Raw genomic sequence first — 23,328 nt, 5'->3', positions numbered from 1 at the left:
CACGTGACAAATATGCGTGAGTGCAGAACAGAAGTGGGAACTCGTCGGTCTGATATGGCATGCCACTTGATGTGGTATGATGATGTGAATAATAATTATCTTGGTAAATGTGAAATTATTGCAATAAATTGTAATAATCAAAAAGGACACGAAGAAAAGTTCCTTTAGTTAACAGTTTGTATTGTTTAACTGCACTTATAAATGTTTGAGTGAATTTCACATAAATAAACAACCACAAACTACATTACAATATCTTAGTAAAAAATTGGCAGCCCTGCTTTACTTTAAATAATAGAAATAAATTAATTATTTTGCTTTTAATAAAACTAAACTTTATTTCTAAAAATTTTGTAAGTAAATTGCTATTTCTATAAAGCTGTCCAGCTTCTAAAACTGCTGTAAAGGCTCTTGTTCCATAGGCTCCCTGACACTTTAATTTGTGCCAATGGGAGAGGAGGTAGGTTAAAGTGTAAGGAGTCGGACCTAAATTTAAATAGCTTAAAATGTATTGAAAAAAAATGTGATACTAAATTCTCCATATGGCATTATTTTGTGTTTAACTGAAGAAAACTCATACAGGTTTAGAACAACACGAGGGCGAGTAAATGCTGACAGAATTGTCATATATTTGGGTGTACTATCTCTTTAAGGCACAAGAATTTTATATGTCATACCGAATCCGATAAATATTAGAATTCCATTGCTTTTCAATGGTTTATATTCTTGTGTTTTGACAAATAGCATAGGGTGGGGGCGCGTGACTCAGTGAGTAGCGTGCATCATCATGAATCAGTCCATCCTCTTCTCCGTTCAATGTGAAGCATGCTGCTGTGCACCTTTCACCGAAGAAATCCGCTTATCTTATGTTAGCAAATAGGGAGCTAAGAAGTGGACGATGATGAAAAAGAAAAGTAAACGACTTCGAGGAAGGATGTAGACCCCGCATCTGTGAATATGTAATTGGGCGTAGAGGAAGCGAATGGAGGACGGCAGTGATGTGGATTCGTAGCTTGCGTTGCAGCATGACATATTTGTAGCAAACATGGGCTCTCAGGTTGTGCAAACGTTACGCCAAGGGATCTGGGCTTCACTGACCGGCGGATGGTATCATGATCCAGAGCAGAATAAATTCAATAATTCATGTCACCTCTATTTATGGATGTTTTTGCTCATGCTTCCATTATCTCTTCATTTGGTGAGTGGTTCAATGTCGCAGGCCAGCGATGATGATGATGATATTGTGGTGTGAATAAAATGAAGCATTAAATATCAGAAACCTTCCACGAAAATATTTCTCATATGAAATTAAATTTACGAAATGGTATTTACTGATGGGTCAATTTTAGTGCTTATTTCTCTCGTTCCGAGCTGGTACTGTCGCAATGTTCTCCTGCATAGCCCATAGTGCACTTGATGGAGCGCATGACAGCCAGTATTAAAGCATGGTCGTGCATAAAGCAAAGTGTGGATGATTGTAGTGCATTAAGAAATGAGAAAATAAATTAAACAAATGTTTATTATAAGCAGTATTGTCTGTCTGTCTGTCCTCAAAGATGTCACAGCTGTGTTTGCCTCTTTTCCTTCCCCAGGCTCTTCCACCCACTACTGCTACCCTCAGTATCTACTGCACCTCAGTCACATGTTTCTTCATCGTCATTAAGATGGTGAATTATCGCCTTCATCAGATGTTCGATCACGGTGACTTTGTTGCCCAAAACAGTGTGCCTGACATCAGCAAAGCTGTAGACAAAAAAAGCAACGCATCTGATTCCTGTCTTCCATCTTTGAGGTAACACAAAAACATATTTGCTTCATTTATACTCTCAATATCATTTTGTCAAATCACTAACTAAAAAGAACATGCACCGCTTGTACTCAAAGTACCTAAATCAAGTTTTTTTATTTAAATATATCAATATAATTTTTTAATCTGCAGGAAGAGCAGCACAGTTCCTGATAGTATTGCCACATCAGTAATGACCAAAACCAGACCAAGCCCAATAATACAGGTCACAGTAAAACAGACTGAAACAGACCCTGGACTGATAGGAGTAAGTAATAATTTTGCAAATACAATACGATTGAATTATTTTTACTATTTAAAAGTAAAAATATATTCATATACTGTATATACAATGTTTCTGTGTCTGTGTTAAATCCTAATATCCTGTTCTGTAACCATGCTTTCCAAAACTGAAGGAGTGTCCAAAATCTGAGGAATTGAAGAGCGCAGATGGTATGTAACAACTTTAATTATAGAACTGACCTGGTTTTACTGCAGTGCAATCTTCCCAAATCTGGGAACAGACAGTACAGATATATCACTGTAAGGTTGTGTCATGAAGCCTGGCATATGGACTGAAGAATAACTGTCTTTCAGTTGCATGACACACTGATGTGAGTGTGTAGGATAAAAGTGTGACATCCTGCCAGACCTCTGAGAAAGAGTCTTGACAGCTTTGCCACAAAGCTCCTACAATGTGAAAACATCTGCTTGTGCTCCTAAGATACATAGATTATCCAGAATATTTGGTTGACTGTATGGTGATCATTTGATTAAACATTATTTAATTAGTTGCATGATATGCTGATTAATGAAAAAAATACATTTGTTTACAGAAGCTCTAAAATGAAGGGTGAGGAAATCATTAATGGAATATTAGCCCAAATTAAAAAATAAGCTCATATTTTGCCTACCCTTAAGCAATCCTAGGTGTATATGAATTTGCTTATTTCAGCCAAACACAGTCAGAGTTATATTAAATAATATTCAGGCTCTTTTCAATTTTATAATGACATTGGATAGTGCCCCATTTTATAGCTCCAAAAAGTGCATCCATCCATCTATCAAAAACGAATCCATACAGTTATTAAGTGTCTTCTGAGGTGAAGCGATGGGCACTATCCACAATTCCATTATAAAGTGGCATGGTATTATTTAATGTAACTCAGACTGTGTTTCTTAAATTGCTTTGTAAAATGTATATTTTTTCGCACAAACTTTTCATGCACCTTAAAACCTCTGAGCTCTGTTTTATTTATATTCCACCTACCATGCAACCTAACCTTTGAATGCAAGAACCGATTCTATGTGAACAGGACTAACAATTATTTTCCAGTTACAATGATTTTAGTTTAATTTAATTTGGCTGAAATAGTTCAGGGTACGTTCTTTGTTACTACAACAATCAACAGTTGGTGCTTTTACATCTTTTTATCCAAAGTGACTTACTGTGCATTCAAGGCATTTTATCAAGCTACTGGAAGCTGGAGTTAAATATTTCATAAAATATGTCCATTTAATATTTGTGATATTTGTGACATAAATGCTGTTTGTCTGCTGTGTGGCTTTTGCAGGCCAGAGTGATGAAAGATCTAAAACAGGGGCTGAGGAGAGACTTAGTCCTGAGGATGTATTCAGTCCCAGCACTGACCAGTCAGCCCCACTTCTGCAAGGAGAGCAGATTCCAACAGCAAACAAAGACAAAGCTGATGATAATCAAAACCCCACAGTTAATGAGGAAGACAATATAGAGGAGAAAGAGAAACCCCTTACTGACCCCAACAACAATAATACCTCTCTTCAAATCAAACCAGAATCTGATGATAGAGAAAAGTCAGAGGAGAATTATTGCTCAGATGAAATTGCTGTGGTGCTGGTTGACAACTCAAGTCCTTCTGCCCACCTGGATGAAAGCGATACGGTGAAAATCGTCATCACGATGAGCTGTGACCCGCAGACGGCAGCAGAGCTGGAGGAGTCAGTCAAACTCAGCATCCTAGAGTCGGCTCAGTCCCACCAGGGAGAGTCGGACTGTCCCATCAAAGTTCCTGTTGTTACATTTGATTCACCTCACGAAACAGAGGAAGCCTCTGCTGAAGATGAGAAAGAAGAGGTAGCAGTTGCAGGAGACAAATCCGTTCAGGAGCAGTCAGAACGTCAAGACAGCCTCCTCGCCAAAGAGTCAACAAGTTTTGATTCGGCCCAGGAGTGCAAAGAAATAGAAAGCAATGGCAATGAGGTGCCCAATCTGAGCCCTCTGCTGACAAACAACAGCTCCTCAGGCATTGATGTGAACTCTCACCCTGATGAAAACGATCCTCTTGAGCTCAGGCTCGATGCTGATGGGTTCCTGCAAATCCCATCAGCGTATATGAGGTGTACACAGAATGGAAGAACACATGGTAGGGGACTCAGCATTGACAGTGGACGAGATGCGGTTCTCATTAGCCACAAATCCAAAGACAAGCCCTGCACGATGACCTCCTCCAAATCAGACCTTGAAGCCAAGGAGGGCCAGATACCCAATGAGTCTAACTTCATTGAGTTTGTTTCTTTGCTGGAATCTATCAGCAGCACCAGATTTGCAGGAGGAAATCAGGTTGAGGAGGAGAAGGAAGAGAAAAATGGTGAGTGGGTTCATTTCTCAAATTATGTTTTTAAAGGTAGTATGTGTCATTTTTATGATGTTGAAAGATTTTAAGTACTATAAGTAAACTTTTTTTGTTAAACGGTTTCTCATTTGCAAGTTGCTTTGGATAAATTATCTTCCAAATGAATAAGTGTAAATGTAAATGTAATGTAAACATTGCACAGTTTGTTTTTTATGAAGCGTGTGAACAGCGCCTTTGTTGGGTGATGTTAATCTTCACACCCATTTCCAACTCAGTGTGTGTTCAAAAAGGGACAAATCCTGCCCGATGTGTTGTAATTTAACCTATTATGGGGTGTTTAACCCATTTTGGGTCAAATATAAACATTTTCTGGGTTAATTTAACCTACCGGCCCTTTTTGGCCCAATGCTGGATTGAAAATTGTGTAATGTTACAGGAAAACACCACAGTTTTTCAATATTTTACTATGTTGTTACCTCAGCTTTGACGAATTAATACATACTTATCTTTTTTCAATGCGTGCACTTCATCTTTGCACAGCACGCTCTAAATGTGTTAGCTTTTAGCCTAGCCCCATTCATTCCTTCGGATCCAAACAGGGATGAATTTAGAAGCCACCAAACACTTCCATGTTTTCCCTATTTAAAGACTATTACATGAGAAGTTACACAAGTAAGTATGGTGGCACAAAGTAAAACGTGGCTATTTTTAAGCGGATAATAAATAGGACCTATATTGTATGGCGGAAAAGCACTCAGTTTGCAGCACTTCGACCTCTTGCGCAGTAACATCTTCACTCCTGTGAACTCCCCCCTCTTGCTCAAACTTTCGAAGTCAGGAGTGATGATGTTACTGCGCCAGAGGTCAAAGTGCTGCAAACTAAGTGCTCTTCCTCCATACAATATAGTTCTCATGTTTTATCCGCTTAAAAATTGGCATTTTTTATTTTGTGCCACCATACTTACTCTTGTAACTACTCATATAAAAGTCTTTAAATAGGAAAATCATGGAAGTGTTTGGTGGCTTCTAAATTCATCCCTGTTTGGATCCTAAGGATTGGACTAGGACTAGAATTGGACTAGGCTAAATGCTAACACATTCACAACGCACTGTGAGAAGATGAAGTGCATGCATTGAAAAAAGATAGGTATGTATTAATTTGTCTAAGTTGAAGGAAGAACATAGTAAAATATAAAAAACTGTTGTGTTTTCCTTTAAAACATGTTTCAGAGCAAAGCAAGGTGACAGAGAAGACCTCAGAGATCTCAGAGTCCACAAGACAACCAGAACCCCCAAATCCCCCTAACAGTCTGGCTACAGATACAGTGAAAATCATCCCAGAAACTCGCATTCCCATCGTCTCACCAGAAAGGTATTATTGGATTCTTTGGTTATCATAGAGAATGACAGTTGAGATCATGGGCATTGGAGCAAAAGAAATGTGGGTGGGGTGGGACCTCCCCCCAAAAATTGTTACTTTGTATTTTGTATAAATTTTAGTAATATATACAATGCTTTGTTTACCTTGCTGTGTCAGGGAGTGCAAAGGGCATGAGTAGTGAAAACACAAAATGGAGGTTAATTTATTAAGTGCATTTGACTGACGGGGGTCTGAAAAGTGAACAGGTACTGAAAAGAAGATGGTAAAAGGGAATGGGTCTAATATCATTAGTCTAAAAATGTGTCCTTGTGGTCTAGTCCCACCCACATACTACATACAAAAGTACTACATACTTTTTTTTAACTTAGTTCAGGTGTCATGTAATCCATCCAATCAGCACGAAGAGTTCTGAATATAGAGCGGTCTCACACCTCTGAACTTTGACTGTTATGAAGCATCTTCCCCCATCTTCTCACTCTGGTTTCCGGCTGATCTATCTGATAAGGGATGAGGTACTCTGGGTTTTGGGCTAAAATTCAGAGTTTGCAGGCATCCCCACAGACAGCACACCAAATTTGTGACCCTGGACCACAAAACCAGTCAAGCGTTTTGTTAATGTATGGTTTGTTAGAATAGGACAATATTTGGCAGAGATACAACTTTTTCGAAAATCTGGAATCTAAAGGTGCATAAAAATCTAAATACTGGGAAAAGTTGTCCAAATGAAATCATTAGCAACACATATTACTAATGATAAATAAGTTTTTGATATTTTACAGTAGGAAATGTATAAAATATATACAGTGGATATTGCTTCAAATTGTGCAGTTTATGACTGGTTTTGTGGGCCAGTGTCACATGTTTAATATCATCTCTGATTACATGTTTTTATTATGAGATGAATTATGAGATTATGAGCATCAAACTTCAGTCATTTTTTAACTTTAATTTCAATTTTTGACCTGGTCTTACTCAGTTAATATAAGATATGAAGGTTATATCACAGAATGTTCTTTACCTTATGTAGGACTTACGAGTTACGTAGACTTTAGCTGGGTTTTCACAGGCAACGTGACAGTAAAGACTGGACATATTAGTAAATGAATTGAGAATGTTTGATGGCAAGAACATTTGAATTGAAAAATATAGCACATTTGTGTTTTTTCCATGCTCTCACAGTCCACAGACAGATAAGGAGAGGGACCCAGACTATGATTCTCTGCCTTCACAAACATCTCAGTCAGAGAGTTCAATGCTACAGGTCATCTGTAGACCGGAGGCTACATCCAAAGAGGAAGCATACACATTCCACACTGTTCACAGTAGGTCAAATTCTGTATTTTATATATATCTGATGTTTGTACCTGTAGAGCTGAGCTGGTAGATGAGCACTTGTAATGCTAACATGTTAAATATTAACAGGAGAGAGACCCCGGAAACTGTACAATGAACGCGCTCTCAACTTACCGCTTGGTGCCGAGCTCATCACCGGCAACATATGGTACAATACAGTTTTTATATGATAAGTGCTTTAAGGATGTGCAAGTGATGTGATATTATATTCTTTTTTTTATTAGTGATCTCCTTTCTACATCCTCTAATTCTGAGTGCCAGGATGGGGTAGTGGGAGGCCCCGCCGACTGCCCATTCCAACGGCGTATCCTTCCAACCCGCCGTCTCCGCCCTAGGAGAACTCATCCGGAAATCTTCCAGGTGTAGAATCCCTGTTACCACACACTCAGCTTACCACACTTACAGTATATTTGCTCATTATATTATTTCTCATTTCACACTATAAAAGTCTTTATCAGTTTATTGTTTATTAGGATAGTTTGTTAGCATGTATTTCTGACAGTACAGTACATGCAACACATGTAAAACACAGTTTAGAGCTAGTTGGCTGTTTTGGTTGAAGACCATTTTCTTAAAGAAATATAAAATTGATGTCATTACATACACACACTTATGCTCAGTCAATAGTATTATACAATTTGCACAGTAGTTTTTGAGGGCTGAAGTATTTCTCATGCACAGGAGGAGGATTCTTTGGATGACTCTTCGGAGACTTCAACCCAGGAGAAACCCTCGAGAAAGCTCTACTACAAGCTAAAGGTTTTTCCTGGGAAATGGGTGAACATATTGTACGATCGTTTAACCTTGTTGGCATTGTTAGACAGGTGAGCGTGACAGTGAACATATTAGAATAGACATTGTTTTCCACAATAACTGAAAGATGGTTTTATTTTTGCAGGAACAAGAATATGACTGAGAACATGGTGGCTGTATTCTTAGCATTCCTGGTGGCTTTTCTGGGGTTTGTGCTTCTGAATGAGGGCTGCTTTAAAGACATCTGGGTCTTTCAGTTCTGTCTGGTTATTGCTAGCTGTCAGTATTCCTTGCTGAAGGTATTGCTTTGCTCATTTGTTTTTGCTGAAAATGAACCTACTGCTTTGCTGCTAAAACCTCTTATGTTTTACAGAGCGTTCAGCCGGATGCAGCATCACCTACCCATGTGAGTTTAGTAGGAAAGAAAATTAAATGTAATTCACAGGATAAGGTGATGGAAATGTCCTTTGCTCCTTTATGTTTACAGGGGCATAATCAAATTGTCGTGTACAGTCGTGCTGCATATTTCTGTATGTTCTGCGGCCTTATTTGGACTTTGGAGATAGTGTTGAGAACGCCAGACCTCCCTGTTTCCACTATCTATGGCATCACTATAGTAACATCAGATTTCCTCCAATATTTGCAAGATATTTTAGTCGGTAAGTGTTTTTGTAAGTAAAAAAATATTTTTTTAAATAATAATTAAAGAATAAAATGGTGCTTTGATTTGATTTTTTCAGGGTTCACATACTGCTTTCCTGTAGTGTTTCTTCTTGGTCTCCTTCCCCAAATCAACACTTTTGTTATATACTTTTTCGAACAAATTGACATGCACTTTTTTGGAGGCACAGGTCTGTATCTATGGCTAATAATTTTTGTTTAACCATTTTTACTATCAAAGTTAAAAATGAAATTTACATTTATCTTGCTCCACTTTTCTGCTCAGCTGCCACTGGACTCCCATCAGCAGTTTACTGCATCATACGGAGTGTTATAGCGTTATCTTTACTCTATGGATTCTGTCTTGGTGCTTTAAAGGTAAGATTGATTGTAAAATCTGGTTTACATATGGTACTTTTCTAACCTATTATGGTTCTAAAGTAGCAAGGAGCTTTTGACTTGTCTTTAAATGAAGTAGACAACTTTATTTCTTTTCACTATTGGTTTCTTGGTACTTTGGTCATGTCCATCATCATAAATCACAGGATATCCCTTTTTAGGATCAGTTTTGTGTAACTGAATGTGAAACTCAATCTCTATTAGATTTAGTTTTATCTCGTCAATTAAGAGAAAACGCTTCCCTGCCAATGACATTTCCATGATAAATGTATCTATATTTCCGCTATTATCCACTAGTTGTGCTCTTACCTCACTTATAAAACACTTAAGCATCCATTGATTCAAAAACAGTTAAAACTCTGTGTATGTTTTGATCATTGTTCTGAATCTACTAACAAATGTCCTTTAAAATTGCAATTATCTCAGCTTTTTGCTCATAATTTGGTATTTTTTAAGAAACCTACCCATATTTGAGAGATTATACATGAAGGGATGAAGATATAGGATGAAACGTTTTTTTCGTGTTTTTTTAAAGCAGAGGTTCTGTTTTTTATTTGATATATTGTATGTTTTTATATTTATAGAAGCACAATTTCTGGAAGGCATTTAACTTGTAAAAATCATAAAAAATGCTGGCACTGGCAACTCCTGGTGGGGAAAGAGTTAATATCAGTTTTATTGATCTCTAATGTTTCTCTGAAGGAGCCTTGGAACGAGCAGCATATTCCAGCACTTTTCTCTGGTTTCTGTGCTCTGCTGGTGGTCCTGTCCTATCATCTCAGTCGACAAAGCAGCGATCCATCAGTGTTATTGTAAGACCGCTTATGCATTTTCCACAGATTTTTTTGTTAATTTTATACCATAATTCTCATAAATACTTTATTTACATTTTTATTTTATTAAATGCATTCGTAGTCAATTTTTTACATTAGTTTACTTTACACTAAAATCAAGCATTGTTGGAAGCAAATGTATATGTATGTTTGATCTCAGCTCATTGATTAAGTCCAAGCTGATGCCAACTCTTGTAAATGATGAGGAGGAGGAAGATGAGATGGAGAACTCAGACCCTCTTCCAGAGAAACTCAAAAACTCTGTGGTAGCTTAAACATTTTTCAACAGTTTAGTTTTTATTAGTTTGGTGTTTGTTTTTAAGGATTACTCAAAGATTTATATTTTTGCAGAAGGAGATTTTGCTGTCAGACCTTGTCGTCTGTATTCTTGCCTCAGTTTTGACCTTTGCAGTTACTGCCAGCACCGTTTTCCTGTCTCTAAGGGTGAGTTTTCATTACTTAAAATGTTTCTTTTATTATTTGTTATACATCTGTCTCTGAACACGTCTGCGTAACTTCATATGCAAAATGTAACCCTGCTTGTGAAATCCCACTAAATAATTTTTTTAAATTATATAATCATCCTACATAATATATAAATCATTCTGTGAAAATATAACTTTGATATCCTTTATATTGACTGAAGTTCATGTCAAATATTAAAATCAATGTGAAATCAAACTTTGATGCTACTAATCTCATAATTAGACAATGATTTGCCTGGATTTTACAGAGAGGGTCACAAATAAATTGGCAATTAAGTTAGGATTTGAATCTCAATATATTAGAAGTTCATTTATTTCAGTAATTCAACTCAAATTGTGGAACTTGTCTATTAAATAGACTCAATGCATACAGAATAACTTAGGTATTTTTAGTCTTTTTTCCTTATAATTGTAATGATTTTGGCTCACATTTAACAAAAACCCACCAATTTATTATCTCAACAAATTAGAACATGGTGACATCCCAATCAGCCAAACACCTGCAAAGGTTTCCTGAGCTAAGAATCAGGAACTGAATGTTCAGTTTACAGGCAAATTCAGTATACAGCCAAACTAACTTTTTCATTTACAGCCATTTGTGTCCATAGTGCTGTACGCTTTAGCGGCCACCGTGGGCTTTGTCACCCACTATGTCATCCCTCAGTTACGAAAGCACCATCCATGGCTGTGGATCTCTCACCCTGTGCTGAAGAGTAAAGAGTACTCACAGTTTGAACCTAGAGGTCAGTTTTCTATTCATGTCTGCATTGGTAGATTTAGATTTATTTAAATATTAAAGATTGTCTTACTGAGTGAAATGGTACCAAACTGTACACTTTGCATGGTAGACTAAACTTCTGTTAGTGTATTTATGTATCTTAAAAACCATTTGATCTGAAAGCATATGATTGCTTGACATTAGTTATATGGAGAAAAATATAATTGTGCTTTACACAATATATTTTTTTAATTACAAAGCAAATTTTCCCCCAATTTTAGAATAACAGTAAACTCATCAAATCTATGGAATAACACAAATGTAACTAAATGAAAATAGGTTGTAAAGAATTTTTCTGTAGAATTCTCTAGAATTTGTAAAATGCTTTTCAAGTCACAACTTAATTTCATTTAGTTACATTTGTGTTATTCCATAGATTTGATGAGTTTACTGTTATTGGGGAAAAATGATTAAGTGACCTTAAAGACGATGTTGTATGCAGTACACTAGTGATGTAAATTCTTTGTTATTTAATGAAGAAAATGTTGTAAATGATCCTAATACAGAATAGTCCCTTATTTGTGCTTTACAGAGGATGCTCATCTGATGTGGTTTGAGCGACTCTATGTTGGGCTGTTGACTTTTGAGAAGTATGTTATCTACCCTGCCATTATCCTTAGTGCCCTTACCAATGATGGCTTCACCCTCAGCCATCGGAAGAAACTAGGAATACAGTAAGTATCTTTACCTTTATTCATACCACATTCTATACAGATTGTGTGTTGTTAATATATTTTAAATTTACCCTAAACTTGTGTTTTTCTTAAAATACTTTTGCTTTCATGCGTTTTTTTTTTTTTTAGTTTAAGTAAGGATTATTTTTAAATGGTACTATGTTGAAAAGGCCCATTTTTGGGTGTGCATAAAAAAGTTCTGTTTTTGTGTGTGTCTCTTTAAAGCAACACTATGTAGTTTTTTACCTTTAAATAATGTCTCTTAAATTATTTCAGTGATAGAACAACTTTTAACTGGACAAATTGTACTGTTGCTGCAACCTGAGCAGCCTCCTAGCTGCTACAAGCACACTCTGAAAGTGGCGGTGGAGGGTAGAGCACACAGCCCCGTCCCTCCCCCTGCCTGCAGAAGAGTGTCTGATACCAGGCACTGTTGCGCTTTTCAACCACATGGGGGAGCTGTAAGTCATTTTTACATGGAAACTACATAGTGTTGCTTTAAATGAACGTGCGGTAATGAAGATTTAAAATAGAAATAGACCTAAATGTGGTCTTTGGACGGTTGTGGGCGGGGCCTGCACAAAACAATGTCAGTTTGCTCATGCCAACAGCTTGCCCCATGAGGCTCATGCCAACCCATGAGTTAAAGGAACAGTATGTAGGATTGTGGCCAAAACTGGTACTGCAATCACAAAACTTGTGGCTAAAACTGGTACTACATTCACAAAACTGGTGGCCAATACACATCATGACAATATAAACATCAGTTGAGGGCTGCAACTCCACTTTTTAAATGGCAATATCCTGGCCAGACCACTGTTGTCAGTGACATAAGTATTTGAAATGAAAATGATTTCTTAATGTCTAGTGACATATCAGGGCCATTTTATGATGAATTGATATACATTTCTTACATACTATTCCTTTAAGGTTTTACTGGGACTTAAAGGAGTGGGCAGATTTTTAGCATTCAAACAACATTATCAAAGTAAATTTCTTATATTAGGTGACCTTTAAAGTCAGTCAGTGTACACACGAGCATTCACATACTGTATTCATACACCAAACAAAAGATAACCTTTCTATGCGCTTTGACTTACATCACATTTAGTTAAGCAATTTTCGAGAAGGTCATAAGAAGACAATTAGTGAGAGACATCTCACAAGAACGCAATAATCTTTAATTCACAAAGTTAATAAAATGACTTTAATCACTGTGATTCAGTGACTATTGACATTATTAAGTTATACAGAATATTTCCAAACTCTGTAAATGTCACCACATTTTCAGGTTCAGTTCTCACAGTTTTGTCCATAAAGTAAATGAAACATCCCAATACATATTGTAGTGGTTTAATAAAAAGTCTTATTCCTCTGTGCTCTGATTGGCTGTCTCCTGAACTACTCTGATTTATCTGTGCTGTAATTGGCTGTATCCTGCCTCTGCATCTGAGTGTCTCAGGCGTTTGTGTCTCGCTCCAGCTGTGATGTCTTGTTGATGACAGTTGCTGGGATGAAGCTCCTTCGTGCCTCCTTCTGCAATCCCAGTTACCAGTTCCTCACGCTCATCTTCACCATCGTCTTCTTTGAGTTTGACTGCAGCAGTGCCTCTGAGACCTTCCTGCTCAACTTCTTCATTATGTCCATCATCTTCAGCAAGGTCTGTTTTAAGAGTGGAACAAGTCTCATGCACCATATTACCAAGGACAAAACCTACTACTTGTTAGCTGATCCTAAAATAACCTCCTTTATTGTCTTCCAGAGACTCACAACTCTTTGTTTTGTCTACAGCTTTGGGATCTTCTCCACAAGCTGCACTTCGTTTTGGTTTATATCGCCCCATGGCAAATAGCTTGGGGTAGTGCATTTCATGCATTTGCACAACCCTTCGCTGTACCTCGTATCCTTCCAATCTGTGTGCTTGTATTGTAAGTGCAGTGTCACAGTACAGTCCTATGTTCCCAAGTAATTTATATCCAGTTACATTACGTAATCATTACATAAAATGATGATAGACAGTGTTGTGTATCTTGACTGACGTGTTCAGACTCTGCCATGCTCCTGCTTCAGACCTTCATTACTACAATCTTCTACACACCCCTCAGCCCATTTCTCGGGAGTGCCATATTTATCACATCTTATCCACGGCCTGTAAAGTATTGGGAGAGAAACTACAAGTAAGATGACTGCGGTTTCCACATACACATAAAATATGAATTCAGACATGATGTAATGCTTTTCCAGCCTTCAGCATACAGTACTTGCAAGGGCACTGGAAATAACATACGAGGAGCTCAGACGCAAAAGCCGCTAAACGCCACCTTCATCAAAAATTAGATAATGATATTAACCAAACGCTCTCAGAATGAATTATACGCTCATCAAATACTTTCGTTAAAATTCGCTTTACTCAAGAAAATACCGCATTGTTGGTAGAATCCATTAGGAGTCTGATAAAGAAAATGCACTTAGAGGGTTTTGCATCTGAGCTCTTCATATGCATATTTCCTTGTTTTGAAAACACTCATTGATTCTGGATTTGCTTAGACGTGATTTACTTGTTTCCTCCTGGACAAAGTCTCATTCATGGCAAATCCTACAGCCTGTATCAGCATAGAGAAATCCACACAATCTTGAATTATTGATGTAGTTTCCAACCACAGATGTGATGACACTGAATGTTTCTGTTGTTTATATAAAACTTGAAGGGTGATTGGCAGAAACATCAGATTGGGTGAGGTGTAGTCAATGACTATGAATGTGTCACCTCACAAACATTTCCTTTGATTTGACATTTTCAGCACCAAACGAATCGACAATTCAAACAGTCGTCTGGTGTCCCAGGTTGACAAAGAGACTGGTAAATGCTGTCTTTATCTATTCATGTTTGAACACACATTCAAAAAACAGAAATAAAGATTTTTCACTTTTGTTAAAGAAATAACATTATTTTTAATGCTTTTACTCAGCCACGTCATTGTAAATCAATATGATTTTTTCTCCTGTGGAATATAAATATGTATTATTATAGTTTATCTGTCTTGCTTTGTTAAAGTCACCATGAAACGAAAGTAGCGATGATCTTCTTTTCCATATTGTGACGTATATCCCAGTAAAATAGCTTCTGAAATTAGAAAACAAATTAGGGCGGGACTTGAGTTTGTCCATCTAGAAGTGATTGGATCATTGGAAGCTGGGTCATATTTGCAGTGTTGGGGAAAGTTACTTTTAAAAGTAATGCATACCAATATTAAGTTACTACCCCAAAAAAGTAACTAATTGCATTAGTTACTTTTCATGGAAAGTCATGCTTGCATTACTATTGCATTGCTTTTTCTTACTTGGCTGAGGCTTGATCTCTTTCAGACCTTGCAGGTGTTTTTATGACTGAGAATATCTGCATTCAGAAATTGCATATTTCCATTGCAAAAATGTCAAGCTCTGTCCTGCCATCTCCGTTTCTGACTCAAACTATTCCCGCTCAGGCGCTCACGCATATAGTGCCTAATGTAGTAATGTAATGAAGTAATTCTACATTAAAACATATAGTTTAATTCAGTACATAATTTTTTTATATAATATATTAAACTGAAAAGTAACTTGCTTTTTCATTTTTTTAAAAAGTAACTCAAATATTTATGTGTACATTTATAAAGTTATTTGTTACTGTACTCGTTACTTCAGAAGAGTAATATTATTACATAATGCACGTTACTTGTAATGCGCTACCCCCAACACTGCATATTTGTAATTCCTAATCTTTTCCTAAGCAGAAACAAGTCTATAATAGCCCCGCCCTCGTGCCATTCCTCATCACAGGAAGTGAACAGAGGTCGTTTTCAAGGAGGTTGTGGCTAAAAGGAATACAGCAAACACCAAAATCTTGTAAACAGTTGTGACTTCTTTTTTCAAGGCCGCTCAATGCGAAGTTCCTCACAACATGTATGTAGCCATTCATGTGTGTGGTTCGTCATTTCAAAAATATGTGTTCTGCGCGTCAAGAGATCCTGTGTGCATCACGTGTCTTGTAAAAATAAGTACCAGATACGTCTTAAGGGTTTATGATAAAAGAGATGCTTGCATTTGCCAGATACTCATTTAATCTCATGCGTAATCAGAGTTTAGTGTTAAGGGAGTGTCTTGCATGTATTTTGTTAACCTGAGCGTCTCTTTTATCTTAAACGGTTTTGACGCGTGTGCAGCAGACACAAACACATATTTTGAAAACACAAGGCAACACACATGACACTCCAAACACATATTTGAATTTGCGCCCCTCGGAAGAGCAGTCACGACCCGCCACTGCTTGTGAAATCTTACCGGATGAGCGCTGTTTTTATCCTAACCCTTAACACAGCATTTTACAGCATTTAGGCTGGATTCCATTTTGCCAGAACTGCTGTTTTCATTTTAATCCTACCCCCAAACCTTACCCTTAGCCTAATATCTCACAAGATTTTGGTGTTTGCTCTATCCCTTCTAGCCAAAACCTTTGGAGGAGCGGAGGAGGTTACTGTTTTTAATAAAAACTATGATAATGGGGCATGAATAACAAATTTCATGGTGACTTTAAAATAACGCAGCCTCCATAACTTTTTTAATAAAGAACAATACTTACACAATCGTCTTTATAGGCTGTGATGACAACAACCTCAACTCGATCTTCTATGAGTACTTGACGCGTTCCCTGCAGCATTCCTTATGTGGAGATCTGATGTTGGGCCGCTGGGGAAACTACTGTGCTGGCGATTGCTTCATCCTGGCTTCCGACTACCTTAATGCCCTTGTTCACCTCATTGAGGTCGGCAACGGTCTGGTAACCTTCCAGCTGCGAGGCCTGGAGTTCAGGGGTAAATGGCTTCATATTTCAGACTTTCAGAGGGATCCTAGAGCCTGTTAAACATCCATTGCATGTCTTCTGGTTTCCTCAGGCACGTACTGTCAGCAGCGAGAGGTGGAGGCGATCACAGAGGGGGTTGAGGAGGATGATTCGTGTTGCTGCTGTGAGGCGGGTCATTTACCTCATCTGCTGTCCTGCAATGCTGCTTTCAATCTGCGCTGGCTGGCCTGGGAAGTTACCACCACTAAATACCTGCTGGAGGGCTACAGCATCAGCGAGAACAACGCTGCCACCATGCTGCAGGTTTATGACTTGCGCAAGCTGCTCATCACTTATTACCTTAAGGTAGCCGAAATACCACTATTTGACTTTTATAGATATAAGAGAAACCAATTATGCACAATAAATACGTGTTATAATGTTCTGTTGTTTATATTTATTAGTAAGTAATCCGCCTTATATTTTCTTATTGTAGAAGTATGTCTACACCTTGTCTGTGAAATCCAAGTCTCATAATCTGTTTAGCATCAAAGTTTAATTTCACTCAGTGATTTCAATCTTTGACTTGATCTTTCTTGGTCAATACTAAAGGGACACTCCACTTTTTTAAAAAATATTTTCATTTTCCAGCTCCCCTCGAGTTAAACAATTGATTCTTACTGTTTTGGAATCCATTCAGCTGATCTCCGGTCTGGCGGTACCACTTTTAGCATAGCATAGCATAATCCATTGAATCTGATTAGACCATTAGCATCGCTCTCAAAAATAACAAAAGAGTTTCAATATTTTTCCAATTTAAAACTTGACTCTTCTGTAGTTACAGCCGAAAATAGTCACCTTAGTATCTTTCAATAGCAGGGGACTATTTTCGGGGCACTGCGTAATATTATTGCGCCTCCTGCAGCCATGTTACGGCAGAGTCCTTGATTATTATGCCAGAATGAGAGTATAGTCCTAGTCATATCTGCCTAGTAAATCGCAACACAATGTCTTTGTACACGATGTAACTACAGAAGAGCAAGTTTTAAATAATAAATATAATATCATTACTCTTTGGTTATTTTTAACCGCAATGCTAATGGTCCAATCAGATTAAATGGATTGTGCCAATCTATGCTACAAGCGGTACCGCCAGACCCGGAGATCAGCTGAATGGATTCCAAAACGGTAAGAATCAAATGTTTAACTCTAGGGGAGTTGGAAAATGAGCATATTTTTTTTTTTAAAAACTGGAGTGTCCCTTTAAAGATATCAAGGTTATATTTTCACAGGCAGAGTCACAAACAAAAAGGAACAATAATCAGATCTATATTCTCAATCTTTATTATCTTTAGAGTATCATCTACTATCTGGTGGTCAACCCAAAGATGCGGATATGGGTTAAAGATGAATCCATGCAGGAAGCCCTGGTGTCCTACAGTAAATGGCATCACATTGAGAAGGACCCAGCTGTGTTCAGCATGAAGATTGATGAAGACTATGTCCATTGTCTGCAGGGTGTCACGAGAGCCAGCTATTGTAATGTCTACCTGGAGTGGATTCAGTACTGTGCCAACAAACTAGAAGAGGTGAAGGGATCACATACAAATGACATTAACAGTATTAAAGTGAACAAAATCTGCTTTGTTAGATAAATCGCTCGTAACTCTTTTGTAAGTTCGTCTGGATAAAAGTGCGTTCAAAATGACTAAATGTAGATTTAAAAGTTTCAAACTGGCACATTTGGCATGTTGTAAAAGCATTTTTACGCAAAATATGATGATAAACTTGAATATTAAATCTAAAGTGTTTATTTTTTGTGTCCAGCCAGCAGACAGCGATGAAGATTCTGCATTGGTCACTCTGTGTTTCGCTCTATCTGTGCTTGGCCGAAGGTCACTCAGCACAGCAGCACACAACAGATCTAACAGGTATTGTGCATACTTAAAGGATAATTCCGGTATTTAACACTTTGAGTCTCATTTCTGGTTTGTTTTGGATGAACTACAGTGATGGACACTGAAATTTTGACAATGGGTCGTGTCTTGACTTTTTGACTCATTTAGAAGCGTCTCTTGACTGCTTCAGAATGGAAGTCAATGACCATGCACAAACATGTCATTAAAACAACACTTAACGTTCATTTTCAAAACTGTGCTACTCACCGATTGGTTTGTGGTGTTCGTTGATGAGACACGACCCATTGTCAAAATTTCTGTGTCCATCACTGTAGTTCATCCAAAACAAACCAGAAATGAGACTCAAAGTGTTTAATACTGGAATTATCCTATAACATTAATGCAGCTAGGTAATACAAGAATCAAGAATTCATCAATGACATGGCGTTAATCTCAAGGGGCTATCCTTAAATAAATAAATAAATAAATAAATAAATAAATAATATCAATACTTCCCTCTTAAAATAGCTGAGTAAATATTGAACACATGCTGGACCCAATGCTGGGTTAAAAATGACCCAATTATGGGTTGTCATTATGCAACAATGGGTTATAATAGCACAGCAGTTGGGTTAAAGCAACCCAGCATTGGGTCATTTTTAACCCATCGGTGTGTTCTGTCCCAGCATGGGTTAAAAATAAGGAGTGTTTGTGTGCCAATATCATGCAGCCAGTTAATCAACAGTAATAAGAGTAAGATCTATGATATTTTAACACATAGACTGTATAAAACATGGACATAGTGCCCGTGACATCAACTGTAGATTTCTAAAGAACGTTTTTGATGACAAATTTGTTCAGAGCCAGTCATCGCCATCTTGGCAAACGTGTAACGCCGTGTTACTCCCGGATAACCGAGAATCATTTGTCAACATTGGGATTTAAAAATAAGGGACATGATGGGTGCACTGCAAAAAAAAATTTTCTTAGTATTGTTAGTACAAATATCTAAAAATTCTTAAATCAAGATATATTTTCCGGATGAGCAAAATGACCTAAGAAAAAAGGTGTAGTTTATAGACAAAAATATCACATTTAAGTGAATTTGTGCTTAAAACAAGCAAAAAAAATGGGGTACAGTATGAAAAATATATTTTTTTAAACACTCAATTCCAAAAAAAAAATATAATAAAAGTTTTCATACCCCATTGCCGTACTATTTTATTTGTTTTAATCACAAATTCACTTAGATTTTATATTTTTTGCCTAAAAAGTACACTTATTTTTTAGGTCAATTTACTCATTAAGAAACAGCATCTTGATTTAAGAATTTTTAGATATTTGTACTGAAAACAAGACACAAATACTAAGTAAGAAAGTCATTTTTTGCAGTGTATGCCTTGTATCATTGCTTGTATGGCTCTCATCCTCCACCCATCCCTGGATGGCTTTTTTTTCTTGTTACATTGGCGGGTGTCATTTGAGTGATATGTTACAGATGTTCTGCCGTCTGCTATACCGGAGGTGAATGTAGCAAACATCAAATACGCCAATGTGGGATTTAAAAATACAGGAGAAATACGGGATATTGTGTAAAGGGATGATGGTGACGATGAATGATAATTTGGGAGAATCCGGGAAAAACGTGAGTGTTGACAGGTGTGCCGAAAATTCCCAAATAGGTGGAATGTTGGTGGTTGGTGGAATCCACCTATCACTCAAGGGGAAACCTCCTTATGCAGAACTTTAATATAATTTAAATAAATTAGTTAAATAATTCACCCCCTCACAGTTGTCATGAAGAGCAAAATTAGCCATGTAGACCAAAATCACTTTTTGTACCAGGCTGTAAACATACATCTGCTGTAAAGCATTGGCGCGCATGGGGATTTGACTCCCTTTGGATCCAGCTTGTAGCGGCCAGTCGATGCATTGCAGTTTAAGTCTTTTCCGTGTGGCTTTATCAGAGAGATCAGAAGGTTGCCCCTTGATTTTAACACACAGCGTTTTTCTCTGCAGTTTGGATTCATTCCTGTATGGCTTCAACTCGCTGTTCAAAGGTGACTTCCGCATCGCCGCCAAAGATGAATGGGTGTTTGCTGATATGGACCTGCTGCAGACGGTGGTCGCCCCTGCGGTCAGAATGAGTCTGAAACTTCACCAGGTAAGATGAGCGGAGTGAAACACATCATGCCTCATTATTGACAGTTCATTTAGCCTGTTCTCAGTTATATGACATTATACAGGACCACTTCACAAGCCTGGAGGAGACGGAAGAGCCTGCCGTGTTGTACGAAGCAATCAGCACCTACAGAAGCAGTCTGGTGATCTGTCACGAGAGCGACCCCGCCTGGCGCAGAGCGGTACTGTCCAGCCGAGACACACTGCTTACGCTGCGCCACATGGTGGATGAAGTGCAGGAAGAGTACAAGATCATCATGCTGTACAAACGCCATCTCAGCTTCAAAGTTATAAAGGCAAAAACAGTCTCTTAAATATGTGAAAACCCAGCTAAAGTCATTTTTTGTGATTTACATAAACATTTTGTTAAAATATTTTCTTAATATCTTTAATATTGATTGATTGATTCAAACTTTGATGCTCATAATTCAATAAATATTGAAACTTTAGCTTAAATTTCACAGACAGGATCATGTTTATTCACTATTTAATGTTTAGATCATACAGATGTATGTTGGTTACCATTAATAGTGTATATTTCCATTCAGATCAATAAAGAGTGTGTGCGAGGGCTGTGGGCCGGCCAGCAGCAGGAGCTCGTCTTCCTCCGCAACCGCAACCCTGAGCGCGGAAGCATCCAGAACTCAAAGCAGGCTTTGCGAAACATGATCAACTCCTCGTGCGATCAGCCTCTGGGTTACCCCATGTATGTGTCACCGCTCACCACTTCCTACATGGGAACTCATAAGCAGATAAGAAACATATGGGGCGGCCCTCTCAGTTTGGAGGGCATTCGCACATGGCTCCATTCCAGGTGGTTTCGGTACGTATGAAGCATAATGAGCTCCAGACCTTTATTCTCCATCTCTATTGTCTGTAAAACGCTACACTTTCTCCAGGGTGAGAAAGGACAACCTCACCAGCTGTAACAGCGGCATGAACATGGAGGATGTGGATTGTGCCGGATCATCTTTCAGTCAAACTCATAACTCTGCCACCTCCCAGAGTTTAAGCATGCATCACGGCCGTCCACGCAGCTCGCACTCCAGACACCACGGAGGTCAGGTTGAATTTTTAAAAGAAAATATTTATTATGTTAATAGTCACAAGTTAAGACTGTGATACCCATCAGAGTACCAGATTTACTGTATGTTCACGGTCTGTTCCCCTTCAGCCCACCGGGAGTATCGCAGTCGCTCAGTGCAACCTCAAGGCCAGCGGCCCCCTGTTACAAGTCGATCAGGCCCCATCCTAGACAGTCAGCATGGCTCAGGCGCTGGCGGACCTGGACTGGCACAGCGTCTCTCTAACAGCCAGCTGTCCTTTAACACATCCTCCATCGCCTCCGTGTTTTCCCAGGTGCCTCGTCTCTCCACAACAGGGCCTTTGGCTTCAGCCGCAGGTCACCATCGCTCCGGCCAAGTGTCTTCATCCAGCTCCACCCTGAGTTTGCTCTTCGGCAAGAGGAGCTTTTCCAGTGGATTGGTCATATCGGGCCTCTCTGCAGCCGAGGGTGGAAACACAAGCGACACGCAGTCCTCCAGCTCCGTCAACATCGCCCTGGGCCCATCCTGTCGCTCGGCTAGTCGTGCAACGCAGGTAAGAAACAGTTGCTTGGCTAAAAAAATATGCATTAAAGTTTACAATTTTATCATTGTGGTAAAAATTCCTTTATTTTCAGCAGTGGACATCAGAGGCTTATGAGAGCATAGACGCCTCCTTAACCACAGCCTCAGGGCCAAAGGGCCACAGCACCGATAAGAGCCAAGAAGACTCGGTCTCGGTCTTCCACGAGGCACCGGAGCAGAAAACCATATGAGACCACGATCACCAAATGCCTCAGTCCAGCATGTTCAAACTCCTGACAGTATTGTACATTACAGTCTTTTTGTAAATGAAAACATCTGCCATGTGTAGAATTGTAAGTATCCTATTTAAGGGAATGGAACTGCTCTTCCAGACAAAAAAGATAAAAAATAAAGAAGAGGGATAAAACTGATTGTATATGGAGGACCGCAAGAGTCATGCAAAATGTAATAAAGAACTTCAATATTTCATAAATACCTGGACAATAAAAATAGCAATTAATAGATTTGTTAAAAAATTCATTAATTAATCTATAAATAAATAAATAAATAAATAGACAAATTTACAAAAAAAATTATTATGTAACATTTTATAAGGCAATAAAAAGTGAGATTATAAAAATAATGTAGAAATGAAATATTAATCCATTAATTAATAGTTCAAATTAATACAAAAATTTACAAAAAGAACATAAAACACTCAATAAGTTCATCATTTTAAATTGCATTTACAAATTCTTAATTAAATAATGGAATTTCAAAATGTATTTCAAAAAGCGATTTAAAAAGAGAAATAAATAACTGGATTTATAAATTGAACTACAAATACAGGTTTTAATTAGGCATTTAAAAGGGCATTTCTGTTTAACATTTCTGTTTTCATTTTCCTGATGGTTCTCCTTTTTCTTTTCGCTATTCGATTTGCTTTTCGTTTTAGCCTCTCTATTTAGCTTTTCGTGATTCTTTGGGTCCTAATCCGAGATCTATAAATCTGCACATGACGTACAATCAGAGCCAATCAGCGAGCTTGTTACATCCACCTGGCAAAAGCTAATTTGCATTTCTCATTTGACCATTTGCAAGGACCCATAGAGTCACGAAAAAGCTAAATAGAGAGGCTAAAACGACAGGCA

General features: G+C 38.0%; 1 protein-coding gene across 2 annotated transcripts; it reads left to right on the top strand.

The window, feature by feature from the left end:
• Nucleotides 1-780: 780 nt before the first annotated feature.
• On the top strand, nt 781-22,673 carry pcnx2 (pecanex 2). Of its 2 annotated transcripts, none has more exons than XM_065296811.1 (34): nt 781-1,195; nt 1,590-1,789; nt 1,937-2,051; nt 2,200-2,236; nt 3,358-4,410; nt 5,626-5,767; nt 6,956-7,098; nt 7,199-7,277; nt 7,354-7,489; nt 7,811-7,953; nt 8,028-8,181; nt 8,256-8,288; nt 8,370-8,541; nt 8,623-8,733; nt 8,829-8,920; nt 9,644-9,753; nt 9,935-10,040; nt 10,126-10,218; nt 10,852-11,002; nt 11,570-11,711; nt 13,194-13,371; nt 13,503-13,611; nt 13,759-13,888; nt 14,513-14,571; nt 16,346-16,561; nt 16,643-16,896; nt 17,886-18,119; nt 18,358-18,461; nt 20,448-20,592; nt 20,675-20,905; nt 21,158-21,432; nt 21,509-21,669; nt 21,784-22,208; nt 22,294-22,673. In XM_065296811.1, the coding sequence occupies exons 1-34, from the start codon at nt 1,043-1,045 to the stop codon at nt 22,426-22,428; spliced, it is 6,021 nt and encodes a 2,006-aa protein (XP_065152883.1). In that variant the 5' UTR covers nt 781-1,042; the 3' UTR covers nt 22,429-22,673. The 2 variants fall into 2 exon arrangements, with proteins under 2 accessions (XP_065152883.1, XP_065152882.1); XM_065296810.1 differs by having other exon boundaries at nt 22,291-22,673.
• Nucleotides 22,674-23,328: the final 655 nt, after the last annotated feature.

Source organism: Paramisgurnus dabryanus, chromosome 20 (genome assembly GCF_030506205.2).
Source record: "Paramisgurnus dabryanus chromosome 20, PD_genome_1.1, whole genome shotgun sequence".
NCBI lineage: Eukaryota > Metazoa > Chordata > Actinopteri > Cypriniformes > Cobitidae > Paramisgurnus > Paramisgurnus dabryanus.
Note: the sequence above shows the minus strand (reverse complement) of the source record. Positions and strands in the feature narration are given on the sequence as shown.